Source organism: Hermetia illucens, chromosome 2, assembly GCF_905115235.1.
Source record: "Hermetia illucens chromosome 2, iHerIll2.2.curated.20191125, whole genome shotgun sequence".
In the NCBI taxonomy this organism is placed as follows: domain Eukaryota; kingdom Metazoa; phylum Arthropoda; class Insecta; order Diptera; family Stratiomyidae; genus Hermetia; species Hermetia illucens.
Genome location: NC_051850.1, coordinates 129,820,667 through 129,840,006, shown reverse-complemented (window position 1 = coordinate 129,840,006; position 19,340 = coordinate 129,820,667). Strand labels below are relative to the sequence as shown.

The 19,340-nt window shown below is 39.3% G+C and overlaps 2 protein-coding genes across 2 annotated transcripts; one reads left to right on the top strand and one right to left on the bottom strand.

The window, feature by feature from the left end:
• Positions 1-13: 13 nt before the first annotated feature.
• LOC119649129 (V-type proton ATPase subunit e 2-like) lies at positions 14-620 on the bottom strand. The gene is made up of 3 exons (XM_038051134.1): positions 419-620; positions 308-355; positions 14-253 (listed from the first exon to the last, which is right to left on the bottom strand). Exons 1-3 carry the CDS (start codon positions 514-516, stop codon positions 142-144), a joined length of 258 nt encoding a protein of 85 aa, XP_037907062.1. The 5' UTR covers positions 517-620; the 3' UTR covers positions 14-141.
• An 8,565-nt stretch (positions 621-9,185) lies between these two features.
• LOC119648053 (phosphate carrier protein, mitochondrial) lies at positions 9,186-18,779 on the top strand. Its single transcript, XM_038049515.1, has 4 exons — positions 9,186-9,345; positions 9,558-9,946; positions 17,610-17,950; positions 18,015-18,779. Exons 2-4 carry the CDS (start codon positions 9,581-9,583, stop codon positions 18,364-18,366), a joined length of 1,059 nt encoding a protein of 352 aa, XP_037905443.1. The 5' UTR covers positions 9,186-9,345; positions 9,558-9,580; the 3' UTR covers positions 18,367-18,779.
• Positions 18,780-19,340: the final 561 nt, after the last annotated feature.

Below are 19,340 nucleotides of genomic sequence, written 5' to 3'. Positions count from 1 at the left end.
CAAAACTACTTGATAACTCAACACAAATACTTTATTAACACTTTTTTATATTAAATCGAAAATATAATACATGGAATTGTGTTTGCGTAATACTACGCTAACTTTAATGATATAGCGTGAACGAGCTGCAATCAACCCCTTTTAGTTGTCCTCGATGTTATTTCCCCATTCCTTAGCGATGATAAGAATAGAGTTCTTGTTGAGTGCGGGTCCAATCAATGGATTCATCTGTGCTAGGTAGCAGCAGAGCCAGCTGAAAAACAACCCTTCATTACATTTCTAATGATTCGTACACCAATTTACTTACAATAACCAGCAACATGCCGCTGTTAGCATCAATATACACTGGATAATTCTGTAAAAATAATTGATGGTCAGTTGTTCTGCGCACCGTCCCTCCACTGTATGTGCTACTCACCCTCTGTTTGGTCCTTTTGGGACGACGAATGGCAGGAAAATTCCTACAACGCCCCAAATGACGGTGAAGATGATTAAGGGAAGTGCAGCTAGGGCCATTGTAAAATTTCGATCTTTTCTGAAGAAATAAGAACTGCGAAAAAACCCTCAGTCCAGCAACCTTCACCTGCTGATTTCAGACAAATGTCACATGACAATTTTGAATGACGGCAGCCGAGTATAATTAGAACTAGTACGTTTTTTTATGGATTTGCTATAATTTTGTCTGACTGGAGTTGTTTGTTGAATGCGCAACTTCCATTTGAATTTAGCTTCATTCGCTTGAAATTGTTATAAATTGTTGTTAGTGAAAATTATAATAACTGAACTATAACTAACATAATTCATTCATAATGAATATGTGTCTTTTGTTTCATCTCCTATGGCAACATGGGGCACTCGCAGAGTGTTTTTTTCTATTGTATCTTTTTTTATCTTAATTTATTGACTCATGCTTCGCCTTTACTATTATTGCGATTAATGCGATGCGAGCCTAAAGCAATAGGGCAATTACAAACATACATCACCGTAACCAGAATTCGAACGCGAGACAAGTGATTCAACAAAATTTACTCAACTCAGTGCTAGAAAAGTATGAATTTGTGATTTTTATATTTAATTATACAATGGTACTTAAAGTCTGTGGACCTTTTTCATTATTTATGCGGTTTTAAAGAACCGGCTATCTTTTTGCGCAAGAGGTTTTTCTGAGCTTACGATTTTAAAGATGTTAGAAATGATTGAGTGAACTTTCAAAAAGGTTTAGGCTTTGAAACTCTTGACCTTCCTAGCTGCATTTATAAATTTCCTTCCGTTATTGACACGTTATTCATGTCTCAGACTAATATATAGTAATGAAGATCGGTGTCCGAGGTGACCAAAATGCCTGCTTCCACCAGTGCGTTATAGGAATTCCAAAAGTGCCAGTTGGACATTCTGGATATAAGTAAGGTGATTTCTGACGATTGTTTGATCGAACATGTGAAGGGAAACAAAATGTTGGGTACCGGATTTCTTAAGTCCTCTTGGTGATGTATTGTTTCAGAATAAAACTTAATCGGCTGAATTCTAACTTGTTATATACACCTAATCGATGAACAGCAGGTACAGCGATGATCTAAATTCCGCGCACTGTTCCAACATGATCCGTAGGGTGTTGATATGGTTGATGAACCCGAGCGGAAACCAGCGTGTCGATCAAGTATTCCAGATGTTCTTTGATGCGTTCCTGGATTATTTCTCAAAACGTGCGCGCTTTTTTGGAATCTTAACAGTCATCCCCTTCTTACACTCTTTGGAAAAGATCTTGGATTCATAAGATTTCCGTACGAGAGGAAGCTGCAGATCTGCAGTAACTGTAGGTGCAGCGATAAATAACTCTGCGGGGAGATGGTCAAGCCCGGCGACTTTACTCCGTTTGAGTGCATTGATGGCCGAAATGATTTTTCTTCTACTTCGAGCAACAGTCAGTGTCCGCATGTTATAATAACTAACCACTTCATCCACAGGAGGAGGAACCTCAACGAACGGAAGACGGTTAAGGACCCTGGCGAAGTGTTCTTTCCATCTCTTCAGTTGTTCATCATCGTGGATGAGAAGTTCATCGTTAACGTCCTTCACAAACCCATCGAAAGATTTGCAATCCTTTCGGGACGTGACCGACGACTTGTGCAGCACTCGATCAAAGAGCATTTTTGATGGCGGCCCAATCAATTTTCTCAGGTGCGTTACTCAATATATCTGCCGTTCGATCAGCAAGGTAGTTCTTCCACTGTCGACCGGCAGCTGGGCCGTACTCCCACCATTACGGTTACGGTCACGGTCACCAAGACCGTGCTTCTCCATCACATGTTCAAACAAGGTATTGTCACCCATCATGATCACAATGTGACCTTTAGGAAGTTTCTCCTCCACTACATCGAAAGTCTCCGTTTGTGCGTAACATTGTACAGTTGTGATGCTCCTTACCTTGGGCTGAAAGCTAGCAGTTAGAAGTCTGTCAGAAACCGGCTCCCAGGCCAAGAGAGCGCACCTTGCGATAGTCGCCAAAAGCAACCCGACAGCGTATTCGCGTCTGCTACCATTTGACTTTCCAGAGTACAAAAGCACATTACCGGAAGAGTACTCTCCAAGAGTTCCACCATCTTATTTCACTTAGGCCCAAAATGTCTAGTTTATATCGCTGGAATTGCCGCTTAAGTTTGAGAAAGTGAGCATTCTGAGGACCCTCGCTACGCCGAGGAGCGTGCGCACATCCGTTTTAGATAGCCACAAATTTTTTTCCCTGTTAGTCGCCTCTTACGACAAGCAGAGAAGGCTTTGAATCTATTCTTAAGCCCAATTCACAGGGCACAGGGAATTTAGGAAGGGAAAAGTATTTTGTAATTGTTGGTTATGTTGGTAGTAGATTAGCGGCGTAACTTGCTTCGAGCGCGTCTTAAGAGAGGTATAATATTGCGCCCATCGTCAAAAAGTTGCCAATGACACAGTCGTACCATCCATGCTGATAGTAAAGATTGGCCTTAATATCAAAATTGTTGAAAAATTGTGAAAAGACCGACCGACACAGCAGTAATTGTGCATCCTAAATGACGACCTGAAAACTACTCAGCCAAACCTACGAATCAAACTCTTCACTGGAAGAAGTAGCGGATCCGGTCGAGACTACCTGATTCTTCTTCTGGATCTACTTTGATGAGTCGTTGAAGGCGTCTGTAATTCTCATAATAAAATAATTATTCCATTTTATGACACAGTAAAAATCGATCGGTAAAATGCATTGTATTGGATTTCAAGTGCCGAAACGAGAACCAAAGCATTTGGGTTTTGGGTTGAGTCATCCTCTATCATTTCATGGTAGCTATCAAAATCCTCGAAAGAATCTCTCGCTAGATCCTTACCACAAGGTTAATTCAGCCAGATAAAGAATTGAGGTCCCGATAGCTTTTAACTTCAATTTCCATCTTGTAAAGGATATCTCTCGCATTTGAGAGAAGAAGCGTCATCCAAGTGCACTTATCACGACAACTGGGAGATATTTGTTCAACAAATTTGATTGAGAGAGAGCAAGGAACACTGTAATTATTAAATTTTTTTCTTAACAAATAATTCCCCGCATCTAACCATTATACACCACTTAATATGTCCAATGCAAGGGGGACCCATGTCGCTCTTTGAAGGCTTTAGTGGTGAGGCGTCGTTCATCCGAGAAAATGACTAACGGCAACTCTTCAGATGCTGCCTCACCTCTGCCCATGGAACATCGTGACCGAAAGTGGCAACAGATGGAAATTGCTCCTTTTTATATAATCGCAAATACGACAAGGATGCGAATTATATCCAACTTAAGACTGCCAGTACTTTCAGCCTAAGCCAGGCTAAAGCAACATTTTTTGTTTGGGATATGATTTTCGTCTGTTGTCGTTTTCGGTCACGTTCCTCCCAGGGCAGATGTAAGGCAGCGCCAGATGAGCTGCTTCTGCACTTTCTACTTTTGGATACTTGGGTGCTAAGGCTAAAACAAGGGGTTCGTGGACCAAAAAATTGGGAGTAAGCTGCTACTCATCTGGCCCGCTCCAACATAAAGTAGATATGGATTTAGGATGTCTCATATCCCAAACGAAAAAAATCATCTAATATAGCTTAATCTAGCTTGCTGTATTTCAATACTCATGGTTCGTCAATAAATTGCAAAATTCTTCTGATTTGTTATGTACCTCCTTCTTTTTCTAAACATTTTCTAAAGAATTTTTCAATTGTGCCAATAAATTTTTTTGTCGCTAGTACCAGGGTTCACATTTTGCATAGTTATAGCAGCAATTTGTGGACTAATCTTGATTTCAGTATGGACAGAACAAGAAACCATACAAAATCTTAGGATAGTGGATTCTATAGCATGGCATAGTAATGGAATTGTCATCCTTTCTTTAATGTATACCATTGCTACTTCTACTTACTGGTCGGCATATAAGCATCTGACCTGCACGCCAATGAAGCTCTTCGTTTAATAGCACGTGATATTTACGCCTTTATACCTACATATGTCGTCATCATTGATTCTACTTGATTTCTGGCAAATCTTTTTATCCATTGGGGTCAACATTTTTATGACAATGCTCAGCGTCAAGCGTGACAAAATATGAAAGCTATGATTCTGGTTATTTTCAATTCACACCTGGTACTTTGCATCTCTCATTGTGCTCCTTATTATTTGGATCAGTTTCGGAAAGATTCCTAGATTCAATAATGTTTTGCCTTATACGTTACGGGTAATGTTATCGTAGATCGATGCCGAATTCCCAGCATTCTTCCGGCATTGGTTTGATATTAGATCATCCTATCCTAAAGCTGGAAGTAGGATATACAACAAGGATATTCTTTTCGCTTTCAGATCTAAGATTTGCTTTTTTGAGAAAATGTTTATATATATAAAAAAATTTTATTTTAATCTGAAACTGGAAACTTCAAATATGTTTCAATTTTTAAAGCTAGTAAAACATTTACACAATCCCATACCATTGCTGAAGTTTTTCTGTATTGAATTAATATTTTTGTTTCTCTTCTTCACATGATTTCTTTAATTAACGTAGATCTAATTAGCAAATTTTCATAACAGGCTAAGTCGTGATCGATATTAATATAATTGTGTAAAAAGCAACATTTTCAAATTGTTGCTAGCTTAGACATCTCTCTGTGGGGGTCAACTCTTTTCAACCTCTTGAATTTCCTGTGAAATAAAATTCTCTTAGCCACTGCGTTGGGGTGACTCTTCAGACTAGTTAAGTGCTTACTAGCGAAATGATCAATTTCTTCTACTATTGTTCTGGTCTCTAAGCCTTTATGGAAGTTATCATTACAGAAGTACCAAAGAGCACCGAATACACTTTTCAGAAATTTACACTGAGACAGTTACAGCAAATTAATGCTGGAGGGTTTGGCAGAGCCCCATAGTTGAATCACATATGTATTAAGCACCGATTTGAAGATCTTACAATCCAAAAAGAGTTGAGTTGCGGATTTTTCGCCTTTAGGTGCCGTTTCAAGGTAAGTCTTCTATCAAGGTGTATTCTCAGGTATTTAATATCATCTGGTTGTGGTGTTACAAGGTTATTGATCTTTACTTAAGGATAATTTTCTATTTGCTAAGTGGAAGTTATTTACACACACTTCGAATCATTGACCTTCATTCTCCACATCTTTTTCAGTCAGTTTTCGACTTCCCTTAGATAACATTGCAGTTATAGAGAAGCCAGTTTTGGGTCTGCATGTGAACTTAAGATTGGGGTATCGTCAGCAAAGCTGTGGTTACTAACCCCCTGACAGGAAAATCCACCGTGTAGATAAAATACAGTATAGGAACTTCTGCTCTGATCTTATGTTATTATTTTTATATTTCACCTGGAATCTGCGTTTCATTAAGTTCAATATTAATAGTTTATGGAAATCAGGAAGTAGAAATTTTATCTTATTAATAAGGCTAATAGAAACCTTGTCGAATGCTTGTGTCACATGTAGCATTACCGCTGTTCAATATCTTCTTAATTCAAGCAAATTGCTTAGTTCTGATACAATCCGGTGGATTTGTTCTATTGTAAAGTGCCGTTTCCTAAATACAAATAGGTGATCAGGTATCACGTTGCTGTCTATTAAGATTGGCAATAGCTTCTTGAGTAGAAGTTTTTCGTATGCTTTTAATATTGTGGGGAGAAGGATTATCGGTCTGTGCTATTTGGTTTGAGCGATATCCTTTTCAAGTTTTTGAATCATTATCATAATTGCAATTTTCTAACAATTTTGGAAATATCCGATTCTCAACATTGCATTGAAACTGTAGCACAGGATTTTGCGGGCTTTTACTGACAGCTGTTTCAACATGAAAGAAGTGACTAAATCATACCCGGGAGCCTTTCTAGGGTTGGCTTTTTTCTTAATGACTCATTCAACTTTTCATATGCAAGTAGCTCCGCTTGGCGTTAATTGGACATCTGAGAAGTTCAAATTCCGATTGGGTATCGATTGGTTTAAATACTTCTCCCAGATGAGCTACAAATGCCTTAGATTTGTCTTTTTACTTTCAGCCCAATTCCATGTAGAAGTCCCCATAATCTTTTTAGCTGCTTTCCACAACGAATAGTCCTTGGACTCAGAAATAGACAGCCCCCCCCAGAAATCGTTATATATCCGACTCCTGATCCTCTAGAGCGCTGATCAATTTTGTGGCTTCATTGGCTGACCTTAAATGATCAGTATTTCATCAATCTGGCGTCAGTCAGACTGACAAAATGATGGCAAACTGATCGTCTAGGGTATTTTTATGGCAATAACTTTGCTTCTCGGTTGGGGAGACCTATATGACTGCCATTTTCTTCAAACTCGCATTTTATCTCGCAAAAGCTTTGAAATGGTCGACGAATTGACCCCTTGGAAATCGATTTTCTCAGACGATTTGGGCGTCACTAGAGACATAGAGGCGGCTTTTGGTATAATTTCGTTGAAACGCTCAAGCAATTCATCGATATCAGATTTTAGTAAACGTTTTAAAAAAGTAATAGCAATCTAATGATACGGAGTCAGGAAAATTTTGTGAGAAATTAGCACAAGTTTTTAGAATTCTCATCTAGATTTATTTTGACGGTTGTTTTTACTATTTCAAATCTCATTGGTGGCAGAAGAATTTGCACCGTGACTGGATTCCAGTGGACCTAGCTTTGAATGTGTACCTGACTCAAATCAGGCAAATAATCGCGGAAGGATGCAATGCTGGCGACATTGCCTCTTACAGTGCACTTGTAGTCCTGTAGTGTACTGTTAGTTAAGAGCTTATAGATTTATTTGATGAGCTCACACTTTAGGATCTATCCCTTATCATAGGGACTATGTCCTCCCGTTCTATATCCATGATTGTACTTTGTGATCAAGTTATTTTGTTTCTTGATATGCTAGGATAATGATTGTTTATATTGTTGCGGGATACTGTGTGAAGAAGCTTTTACTTGTGATATATAACGTTCGAACATTCCGTCGCTGCTTGATTTATTTATTTGTTTGTTGTTTTAACCTTATTACAATCGAGTCGGTGTCTGTCTGTCTGTCCGTCTGTTTGTCTGTCTGTCTGTCACACCCGCAAACGGCTAGACCGATTATCATGAAAATTGGTGAGAGTATGTAATCTGGTGTCCCCTTTACATACAGCAAGTGGTGCCATTTTGTGTTAAGTTTAAGGGGGGCTCCCCATACATGTGAATAGAGGGTGCACACTTTTTTTTCACATAATGTAGCCATGTGGGGCGTATCAAATGAAAGGTCTCAATTAGTACTTTTTGAAACTGATTCCATATTTGATATTGGGTGAAACATAGGGGGGTGAGGGCTCAAAATGTGACCCCAAAAAAGTGTAACAGGTCTCGTTCTCAGAACCTATCCAACTGAAAAATCTGAAAAGAATCTGCATCTCTACGAAATTTAGGCCTCAAAATATATCCGGTTCCGATATCTGCACAAATAAAGTTTATAATAGTATATTTACACATTGTAGAAATTTACCCGGCAGCCCCATTTATGTTCATCCCAGAAGTACAAAATTTGGCATGCGTATAATGAAGAACATAGTGCACAATTTGGTGAAGTTTGAAGAAAGTCCAACTATTATTAACAAAGTGATAGGGGGTAAAACTTTACCACTTTTTATGTAGGTATATAGTATCTGCGTGCTAATAACTTTGCGGCTAGTGCTCAATTCAGATAGATATAAGAAGTAAATCGGAAATATGGGTACGATCAACTTATATACGTCCATATATGTGTACAGTATTCGGAAATAGGCAGTTTGTTTCTTTAGGGTGAGCGCAATATTTATGGCTGTAATATGTACGTATGTCTCGTAGTTTGGAAAAATATGAAGGGATATGTTGGATCTGTAGCTATATACGTATAGAAAAACGTGCGTTGAAATTTCTTACATAAGATGAACACAAAACCTTTATACCCGAAGCGCGAGCTTCCGGTATTCCGACTTGTTTCTAAAAGTTGTTGGTGTCGGCTAATCCAGCCTCCTCTAGAAAGATCTTTATTTAAACCTCAAATCAGATTTATATAGCAAGACCCCCACGAGAATGAAATCTATGTAGGAAGATCTCCTCGAAAAAGCACAGGGTAGAGATTTCAGGTGGAAGCCTCATTTTCCCACGAATCCGACTTTAGGTGATTCGGAACAAAATTATAAAATAATTTCTTTTTACTTTCATGGTAGTGGGGCTCCTTAACTGAAGCGATTAAATTTGTTATTTATGAATCAAATTCTCTTTCCACACATTATAAGCAACTATTTCACACTACATGCAATTGTTGTTTCATGAAGAGTCATACGACGATTTCGCATCCATGAGTTTTTTTTTTTTGATTCTATTTGCATTGCTGGCGCCTCTCGTATGTACGTACGAGGACAAAAATAGAATCAAAATTGGCAAGCTTCATCAGGCTGATTAATTGCTGTGCACTCGACTGCACTGTTTAAAACGTAATGAGGCACTGATGCTTTGAATCTTTTCAAGTTCAAGGATTATTCCAGAAATTGAATTACTTTTGAAAGATGTTTGGTATTATAATATTCAAATGATATGCACTGCATTATCGGATATAACACAAAGGTGGTTGTCTGTGCTAAACTTATTAAATTGATGAGTGATGGTAGGCATCAAACGATGCCAGCTGGGGCTGGACTCCATTGCATTTTTATGGTAACCGTGTATTGGTACGGGCCATCCTCAATTGCCCACCTCTCAAAAATCTGACTACGAGTCCGACACAGGTTGGAAATTCTCGTGCGGCGTGTTGGATCGGTGCAGCAGGAGATTAGAGGAGAAATTATCCTAGGGTCATCTTAATTTATTGGTAAGTGTACGATCGTTATATTCGCCGGAAACAAGTAGCAAAAAGTTTCAAGAGTGGAAAATTATTAGTGGAAATATTCAACTCAACAAGGCATGGGTTATGTAATGTGGACCTTGTAAGCCATTGATTTTCAAGAAATTTTTTAAGAAAAATTCTGAGGAACTTTTTTGAGCATGTTTTTGATGGAATAATTAACATTTTCTTATTTACAGCTTTCTCCGATAAAAATTTGAAAATGTTCTCTGCCCTCTACGAATCTGTCCGGCAGTCCGGATTCAGAACACCCTTCAGTCAGGTGCACTGCGAATCGAGCCAGCCAAAACGTGAGATTCAAGCAGCTGCAGCCCCAGCGGCAACCACTGAGGACTCCTGTGAATTCGGCAGCAATAAGTATTTCTTGCTGTGCGGCTTTGGTGGCATCCTGTCATGCGGAACAACCCATACGTTCGTCGTACCGCTGGATTTGGTCAAGTGCCGCTTGCAAGTGGACCCGGCTAAATACAAGAATCTTTTCCGCGGGTTCCAGGTTACCGTCAACGAAGAAGGGTACCGCGGCTTGGCCAAGGGATGGGCCCCCACATTTTTCGGATACTCTGCACAGGTATGTATCGATTGAGTGTATGCTAATTGCATTATCTTTTTGCTGTGACTACGTTATGCAACCTGCTTCGAACGGGCTTACAGATCTGGACGGTCTCGTGAATGATTTACACGATATTTTATCGTGTAGGTGTGATGATATTTTCGATAAGATTAATCGGTCTTTTCGGTTTATCGTGGGCCATTAATCAAAACCGTGGTCATGTCAACAACGCAATGAATTCAATTCACATTTCAATAAGTTATTTCAGTTGATTCTATTATGAAATGCCCTGAAGAAAGCATGGACATGGAGAAACTCTCACATTTCAGATGATGGCTACTCACGTGCGTGAAGCATGATTGGCTGCAATCAGTTAGTTTTATTTTTAACTTTGTCACCCATAGTGACGCAGACGACTTAGTTTTAATCGGTGAGGAACACCAAGAGGCAAAACTACAAGCCAAACTAAAATAAGAATTTGATTATCCTTTCCTTGGTTTGAACCATGCGTGTGGCGGCCGGTTGACTTTTCATACTATACAGAAGAACAAGTTTCTAAATCTTTTGGTTGTTCATATACAATTTAAATGGAAAGATAGAATTGCATGGAGCGAAAACCATTGTTTTTTTTGGTATACATTTTGGAAGTCTTTATTTCTGTAAAGAACAAAGGCTAATCAATGATATCTTTTCTGTTTTGTTCGATGACCTTTTGTCATCTTGCGGTAAACTTCATAATTTTCCAATCGTAGAAGGATCTGCTTTTTTGGCGAAAAACTGAAGGAAAGTACTGATTTGCCGCCTAATACGAATTAAACGCTACTACATTCACGGAGTGGAAGTCTGACGGCGCAAGGTGATTTAGCATAATTTTTGACTGACCACCAAAGTTTTATGTGGTTTAATTGTCGGGATAGATCATAACTCCTCTAAGTTGGGGAGCTCTGAATGAGAGACGTATTCAAACTGTCCCAGTACTCTCAAAGTAATTGTTCGGTTCCTTGGTAGGCGTTTACAAAACGCGCGACTCTACCAATTCCATCAGAGTGCGTAATCTTTGATGAAGTTTACCTTTTGAATTCCTTGAGGAGGATTTTAACATCGGGACCAAAACTGTTTGCATTGCACCCATTGTCAGTTATCATTCTTTTCACGAATAAGTTATTTTCTTAAGCTTTCAATAGTATGTCGAAGATTAATAAATGCCGTTAAATGAATTTCTTTGAGCTCATGAAGAATGCAAATATCGAATTTGTTTACATATTCAAACTTCTTTAGGTGCAAATAAATAGTTTTTGCATTAACCTTTAACGTTCTTGCAATGCTTGATTTGATCACAATTTTGTCATCGTCGCTCGCAGTGAGCTGTTGTGATTAACCGCAGTGCAGAGTATCTTAAATAAAAAAAATAGTAGCGCTTAATATCCTAAACTAATTCGGGTCTTGACATTTTTTGATCATTGTCGCCATAAGTTTCACGCAATTTTTCACGGGCTTTGCTCGCTTTTTTCCCTTTGTAGAAGTAAAAGAGTCAAATATGGCAAAAATGCACAATTTGTCCTTCATTTTTTCTCATCCCTAAAACAATCAAACCGTCCAATTTTTTTTTTGAAGAACGGAGAACAAATCGATTGATGCAACGTTTGTCCTCTAATGTCAATAAACACAAAACAAATTAAAGAGGCCCGTTCGATAACGTTTCTTATCGAAAAACATCTCAAACCTACCTATCCGCAAAAAATAGCCTGGTTTTTTTCTACCGCTATTGTATGGTATTGATATGCACGAAGGACCTCACCATCTGTTGCAAAAAACACTAATCACTTTCTATTCAATACAACTACAATTCGCTATCTAAAAAGATCGCATACAGTTTTCAGAATTTCCCCTGGATTTGTGTCCCACTCATTCTGTATTTGTTCAATCAACCCGGTAAATTTGTATGCGATTCGGCTTCCTCTTACATCAAGAATGCTTCCTTTCCATTCATAATTTAATGGTCATTATTGAGGCATTGTGCAAACACTGGGAGGACACATTCCACTAAAGTTTTCTCCATTAACGGATGCTCCCTCTTCGACAAACTGTAGTCGGCCGCCAGCTACCATGACTTTTACGTCGAAATTCGAGCTGTTTGTTGTGGGAAATTGACGGGACTACTCGAGGTCACTGTTTGATTGTTACATTTGTATCTTCATGACCCGCCATCAATCAAGGTGTTTGCACACCGCGCCCGAACGCGGGCGTTATCTGCGAGGCCGAGATTTTGGAGTTTCACGCGATCGTGGATGTTCTTTGCGGGAAGCAAAGGCTTATCTATTGTCTCCATTTGTTTGGTCGAATCTACCGTTACAAATTTCACCAGGGTACTTGTTAATGAATCACGCGGATGCAATGGAAAGACAGATGTCCTTTTCCTCCTTGCTCACCGTTTAAGTGCAATCATATTTGTAAGTGTACGGAAATTACATAAACATTTCACGCAACACTGCCTGTCAGTATCCAGATAGCTTTGTGGCGAGAGCACTTAGGCAACGCAATGGAAGGTCGCAGTTAGAATCCCACGAGCGGCAGAGAGATTTATTTGTATTGCGAATTCAGCTAAAATAGAGCACCTGAGTCAAGTCAGGATATTGTGGATTGGATTGTTGTCATGTCTAATGGAATTTCGAAGGAACGATCTACTTTGAGTTGATTCCAAATGACTAGGCCATTGATGCTCACCTCTATTATGGATAATTCGATCGAATGTATGCATGCTCGCGGTTTGATCAGTTGCCTTTGCAGCAAAACAAAGTATACCGCGAAATGAATCAAGGAAAATATCACAAACCTTGACGCAACTGAACTATTGCTACAGCGAATACACAGTTCGGATTTTACGCCATCCGACCACTTCTTGTCCCGCGCTTTAATATATTGGATGCAGCATCAAAGCAATGTGGTGAGGTTGAAAAGGTCACAAGTAGTTCGCAAACTTAAATCTCAATATTAATATCTGTTGTGTGTGTTTTAAATTTTAGTAGAACAAAGATAATAAAACATTTTCGATTTGCTCCAATTGTGGAGAAGTTTGAAAACTCACAGCTTCCAAAAATCGAGAGGCGGCGAAGACGGCCTGCGGTTTCATTCCAAGGTAGGGATAACTCTTCAGACGCTGCCTCAACTTTCCCCTGGGAATAGTGTGACCGAAGAGGTGTGCGGGTGTTGAACGCTCCTTTATATAATTCGTAAAACACGACGTGAGTGCAAATTGTTCGGGTTCCACATCAACCACTAAACAACAAATTTCATAGATTCCATTCTTCTAATTTTGCCTTACAGGATCATCGTTAAGTATCCTCTCTAGCTGACCGCCTCATGCAAATAGCGCATTTCCTTCTCGAGAACATCGATTGGAATTATACCCCTTTATAGATTAGTCTCTGGATGACCCGCGCCCTTCTTTAAGTTTGGATAGTAGAACGAAGGTTTGGTTTCTCGGGGAAGGAAATTTCTTCAATCATCTATATTTCGAAAGTCATAGCGAATGCTTCTAGGTAGTATCGTTTTAATAGCTAGCTTAAGTGCTCTGTTTGGAACGCTTTACTGTTGCCAATTCTTCGAAAGAATGCCTCTAACTTCGGTTTCGTAATCGCGGTTATCAAGAATTATGTTCGAAACGGTGCCACGGAAAGAATTCGATGTTCTGAACTGTTCTTGGAAGCATCGGACAGTTGAATTGTGGTTCCTTGTTTTCCTAGTTTCTTGATCACCACCTCGTACACCATTCCTGAGGGTTGCTGCCACATGTCGCTCTGATGACAACTATCAGATTCTCCGGAATGCGCCTCTTCCGTTGAGCTTTCTAGCTAATGAGTTTTGCCAGAATCATTCAAGAGCAGTTAAAACCTGGTTAAACTCTACGGATTATTTCTAAGAAAATTAAAGTGATCAGTAAAATAAGTTACAAAAGGGAAGCCCAAGCTGACACTTTGTCGACTAAATTCTGAAGGTACTTCTTCATGCGGTCCAGGTTGATTTTAACTATTGTCTCTACTGGGAGCGCGCACATCCTCCCTTTTATGCACGCTACCTAGCCTTTCTCGGACTTCGTTTCGGTATCGTTTTGGCCCTTTGGCCGTGGAGGAAAGCGGCGCGTGTTTAATTTGCGGCCAGAAGCTAGCTTTCTGCGTTTTCAAGTACATTCAGAAAACCTCTAAATCTATTGTTGATCTGTTGTTATGTTGTCTATGTGAGTTTATGCACTGTATTGGTGACTTTATGGCTGGAAGAGAAGAAAGGAAAGAAATCCTTCATCATATGCTTAACTAGGTGCAAGGCCCTCTTTATATTATATATAGAAGTAACCGTTGCCTTGATATCTGTTGAGAACTTCATGTTTCTGAGTCGTATAGGTTTCGGTCACGTCTAACTCTGTTTTTCTGCCAACTCTGTTTCCTTCGGGTGTTCCTCAAGTCGTGTTTCTACGTTCATTTTGATATGTCCCATGTATACTTTTCTGCAATCTGCGCAGAAAATTTCGTATATCCCGGACTCAGCCATTTAATCAGTTGGATCCTTGGTCGATCCTAGAACGATTTTGAGCGTTTACAACTCAAGAAAGCTAGTTCTTATATAACACAATAATAATATAATCAATACAATTTCAATTTAGAATTCGCAGCATGTTGGAGCACTTCATTGAACCCATCGGGGTTTATTGTCCTAATTTAACTCTAGTGACGATGCAAATCCCTCTGCCGCTGTCACCCGAATTTTCCTTTGCGATAGTCTAGCCACTAAGTCATCCACACAGTGCGAACAGTGATTCGAATAAATGACAATTGAAATCAGATTTCCCTACACTATTCTGACGGCTATTGCTTTTATTGTTGTAGAGAATTGCGTATAGAATATAACTGCTGTAAACCTCATTTAAATCGGGGCAAACAAGAGAGAAAGTTTTAGAAGATTTGAGGACTATAAAAACAACAATTTTGAAGAAAGCCAAAGTGAAAATATAAGCTCATTACCAACACGTCCTCGAAAAACGATCAGAATTTAGGTCTACATTAGAATTTAGAATGGATTAAGATAGAATCTGGTTTGAGAATCGCCGGATTCCTAAGTCCGCAACCGAGTTGATGGCGGACCAATATACGGAGCAACATAGTTCCACGGGTTGGTCCACGGACCCCTCATTCTTGAGCAAGCACCCAAGTTGCAAGAAGTATATGACTTGCGATTTCGTCACAGATGTCGTATTTTTAAATTGATATAAGGGAGCAAATGCCACCTTGTAATTACATCGGTGACGTTGCTCCAGGCGCAGAGGCGAGTGTTTAATGAGTTGTCTCTGCCCTGGACGAAACTGCAAGTCATATATTAAGATAGAAGTTCCGTGGAGCACACCGAAAAACTATTTTAGAAGAAATATTGAGTGACCATCAATGGCAACATCTTCAATTTGAAAACAGTCCAGTTCAGTTTTGAGGAGAAGAAAACACTCTAAACTACCAAAACGGAATAACCGGTAAAATTTTTAACAGTATTAAAACTCACGGTGAGTTTTCAGAGTTGAATATCAGCAATAAGCAGCAGATTAGATAGTGTGTTGTTAATATCAGTTGAAGAATAATGCACAAACATATATAGGTATTGTTTCAGACGAAAAATACGTCAGCAAAACACAATTATATATTTAGTGCAAGCGTTCTGACGATTTTAATTGTCAATCATACAGCGGAAGAGAACGACGTATTCCAAGATCGGGGAATATTAGAAACAACGTAAATAACATGAAATTGCAAACCTACCAATGGATATATCAAAAAGCTGTATGTTAGAGGTAAAGAATATGGATAAGAAAAAAAAATATTTCAACCCGTTATAACAGCCCGCTCGTTTTCATTAGCTAATAAGCCGATTCACGGTGATAGCGCTCATTGGAAGTACATTTTTGGGGGAAATAATGAAATGAATTTTACTATATTTGCACGCATATGTTGCACATATTGGGGGGATGTGATTAAACTTGGATGGCAAGCATTAACGATCCAATGGAATCTCTCAAACTTTCTCTTACATTAGACACGGATCATTGTGTACCTAAAATTAGATATGTATACGCCTTGATTATATATATATGGTTGTCTTTCACCCTTTGGTGGGGTATAGCATGTCAACCATACCTGGGGAGCTGAAGCGCATTTCTGGTAACCGCGAGCGATGACCTGAAATGCGCTTCAACTCCCCCACGACTTCCCGGCTCGCACTCCTCCTCAACTGTTCTGCGCCAAGTGCCCTTGGCGCGACTCATTCGTCGGCCATCTTGGGAGAATAGTCCGCAATGCGATCGTCGCCCCTTCTTAATGTATAGCCTTTCCACTGCCACCGCCTTTTTTCTATCACATCGCACATCGGTGCCAAGCTTGTGCGTGGATTAAGTTGTTCGTTTGAGATAGTGTCAGGCCACCGTATCCCGATGATACGACACAGACAGGTATTGACGAAAGCTTGGAGCTTTTGATTAGCAGTGGAGTTCACTTTCCATGTGACACTCCCACTCCCCGTAGATATACAGATTCGTCGATGATTTCGATGGTCTGCCCAATGTGGACAGAGAGAATGCACTTACCAGTTAGACCAGACCAGCAAGCGATTGTAAGCGACCATCAGATGGTGATCCCTTTCGAGGCCGATGTCAGCGCCTCTCTTGTTGCGCACATCCAGAAGAAAACTCCTAAATCTACTTCTGATCACCAAATGGTCGATCTGATTGCTCATACGGCGTCAGTCAGTTGGAACTCAAATAACCTTGTTGTTACATGCCACCTTGGTGTTCAGATCACCCATCACTATCAAAATATCACCTTTAGGATGCTTCCCATCAACCGCTTTTAATTGCTTATAGAAAGCATCATTCTTCACTACATGGGAAGTCTCCGTTTGTGTGTAGCATTGTACTATAGTGATTTAACCTGGACTGAAATGTAGCAGTTAAAAGTCTGCCAGAAACCGGTTTCCAGGTTTTCGATAACCAAAGATCATTGTCGTGAGGTCAGTCCCTATCCGAGGTGTTGTTGACGTTTCGGTACTAGTAGAGTCAAAATTTGCAGGTGTCTAGCCTACAAATTTCTTCCCCTTTTAATCGCCTCTTACGACAAGTAGGGAAGGCTTCGAGTGAATTCTCAACCCCCAACTCACAGGGCGGTACGTACGCAGATACGCCCTGATTATGTATTAGATTATGTTCTAAAGGCTACACTGAAGTGAACTTTATACACGACTCTGAAAGATTAGAAATAGTGACGTATACGAATGTTAATTTAGTGCTTATGTTTGTTATTGCGTTTCTCGAAACAGATTAGTGGTTACAATTTCAAAGTTATACATGGAAGATTCAATTCCAATTTCCTTTTACTATTTTCGGTAGAATTTCGTCGAGATTTTTCATCGGTTGAATTCACAATAATATTAGTGGCTAACACTGGTGAATCATAAAAGATAATATTTCTATTCTAAAACCGCAACAAGATGTTTGATAAAGTATAATACTCGCAGCACTTGTAAGTGAATTCCTCTTCAAAGTGATAAGAGATCATATATAAGATCTTAATGTGTAGACTATGTTTGAAATTTCTAACTAATGTTTACGTTTAGTTATAGTTCTATAAACTTTTCTCTGTTTGCATTCCAGGGTCTCTGCAAATTCGGTCTATATGAAGTTTTCAAAGTCTACTACGCTAATTTATTAGGCGAAGAAAATGCCTACTTGTACCGAACATCATTGTATTTGGCTGCATCAGCATCGGCCGAATTCTTCGCTGATATTGCTCTGTCACCATTCGAAGCCGCAAAGGTAAAAATTCAAACAGTGCCAGGATATGCAACTACGTTCCGGCAAGCAGCACCTAAGATGATGAAAGAAGAAGGCATTTCAGCTTTCTATAAGGGTCTTGTACCACTCTGGGCCCGTCAAATTCCATACACAATGATGAAGTTCGCATGTTTCGAACGTACACTTGAGCTGTTGTACCGGTAGGTTGATACTCATACGAAATTATTGGACGGGATAAACCATTTCCTCCTATTTTTTTCACAGCTATGTCGTTCCAAAACCACGTGCAGACTGCACCAAAGGCGAACAACTGGTTGTCACATTCGCTGCTGGTTATATTGCTGGTGTTTTCTGTGCTATTGTTTCACATCCTGCTGATGTCGTTGTATCGAAATTGAATCAAGCCAAGGGATCGTCCGCTATTGAAGTTGCCAAGAAACTCGGCTTCTTCGGAATGTGGAATGGATTGGTACCTCGTATTATCATGATTGGTACTTTGACTGCATTGCAATGGTTCATCTACGATGGAGTGAAAGTCGCTCTCCGTCTTCCACGACCACCACCACCAGAGATGCCAGAATCTCTTAAACAAAAGCTTGCTGCCAAGAACCAGTAAGATAATTCATGATATTTAGGTGGTAACTTAACTATTTGTCTGGATAGCGCTATAAACGGGAAACATATTTAGTAAGAATAACGGAAAAATTAAAAAAGTCTACAAGGACTAGTATGTGAGAAAATATGAGATTTAGCATTTATTTACATCAAAAACACAAACATAATGTCAGTATGAAACACAAGTACCGTTTGCACTGATACATATCGTTTTTAAGCAAACAACATTTTAAGAGACTCCAGAGAATTGTTTGCTGGAACGCATACGCTGTCGGCTCATCAGCTAGCGTTATTGGTACAATAAGTAAAGTCTATAATTCCATCTACATTCAGAAACTGAAACATTTCCAGTTTTTCGTTTTATAGCCCCAACTTTTATTTTATTATGTCAAATTAAATGTTTCCTGGAATATATTTGGTGTTTTTATTTGAAAGGGATATGTTGGGATATTACTGATTTTGAGAGAAGATTTGACACATTGGTAAGTATTAACAAAGGAAGATAGTAATTCAATGATATTATCGTGGCTTCTTCCCGAAAGTGAACACATTTGAATGTGGTCAAGCATGTTTTTGATGCATGATTTACCAGAAAAAGACGATGGACCTCCATTACCGCTTTTGTTTTTAATATATCACCTTATTAAAGATATAACATTTTAAAATAGCCACGTCGTAGCAGTTGTGTTGAATGTAGTGTCATGTCACGCAGCGTAGGTGCGGTCGTACCTTTACAACACAATTTTTAGCTCTGAATGTATTTTCAAAGTTACCATTTGAGTCAGAAAAACACTTTCAAGTGTGGTCCACCAAAAAAAAGTGAAAAGTTTGCTCAGCGGAATCAAAAGTTAAAATGAAACCTTCGAATTTAGCACAAAGTATGGCTTGACAGTTTAAAGCAAAATTTAGCGACGTAGCTTAAAGTGGAGAATCAGCTAGTACTGATCAAGAAAAATACACAAATTTTCTAATCTA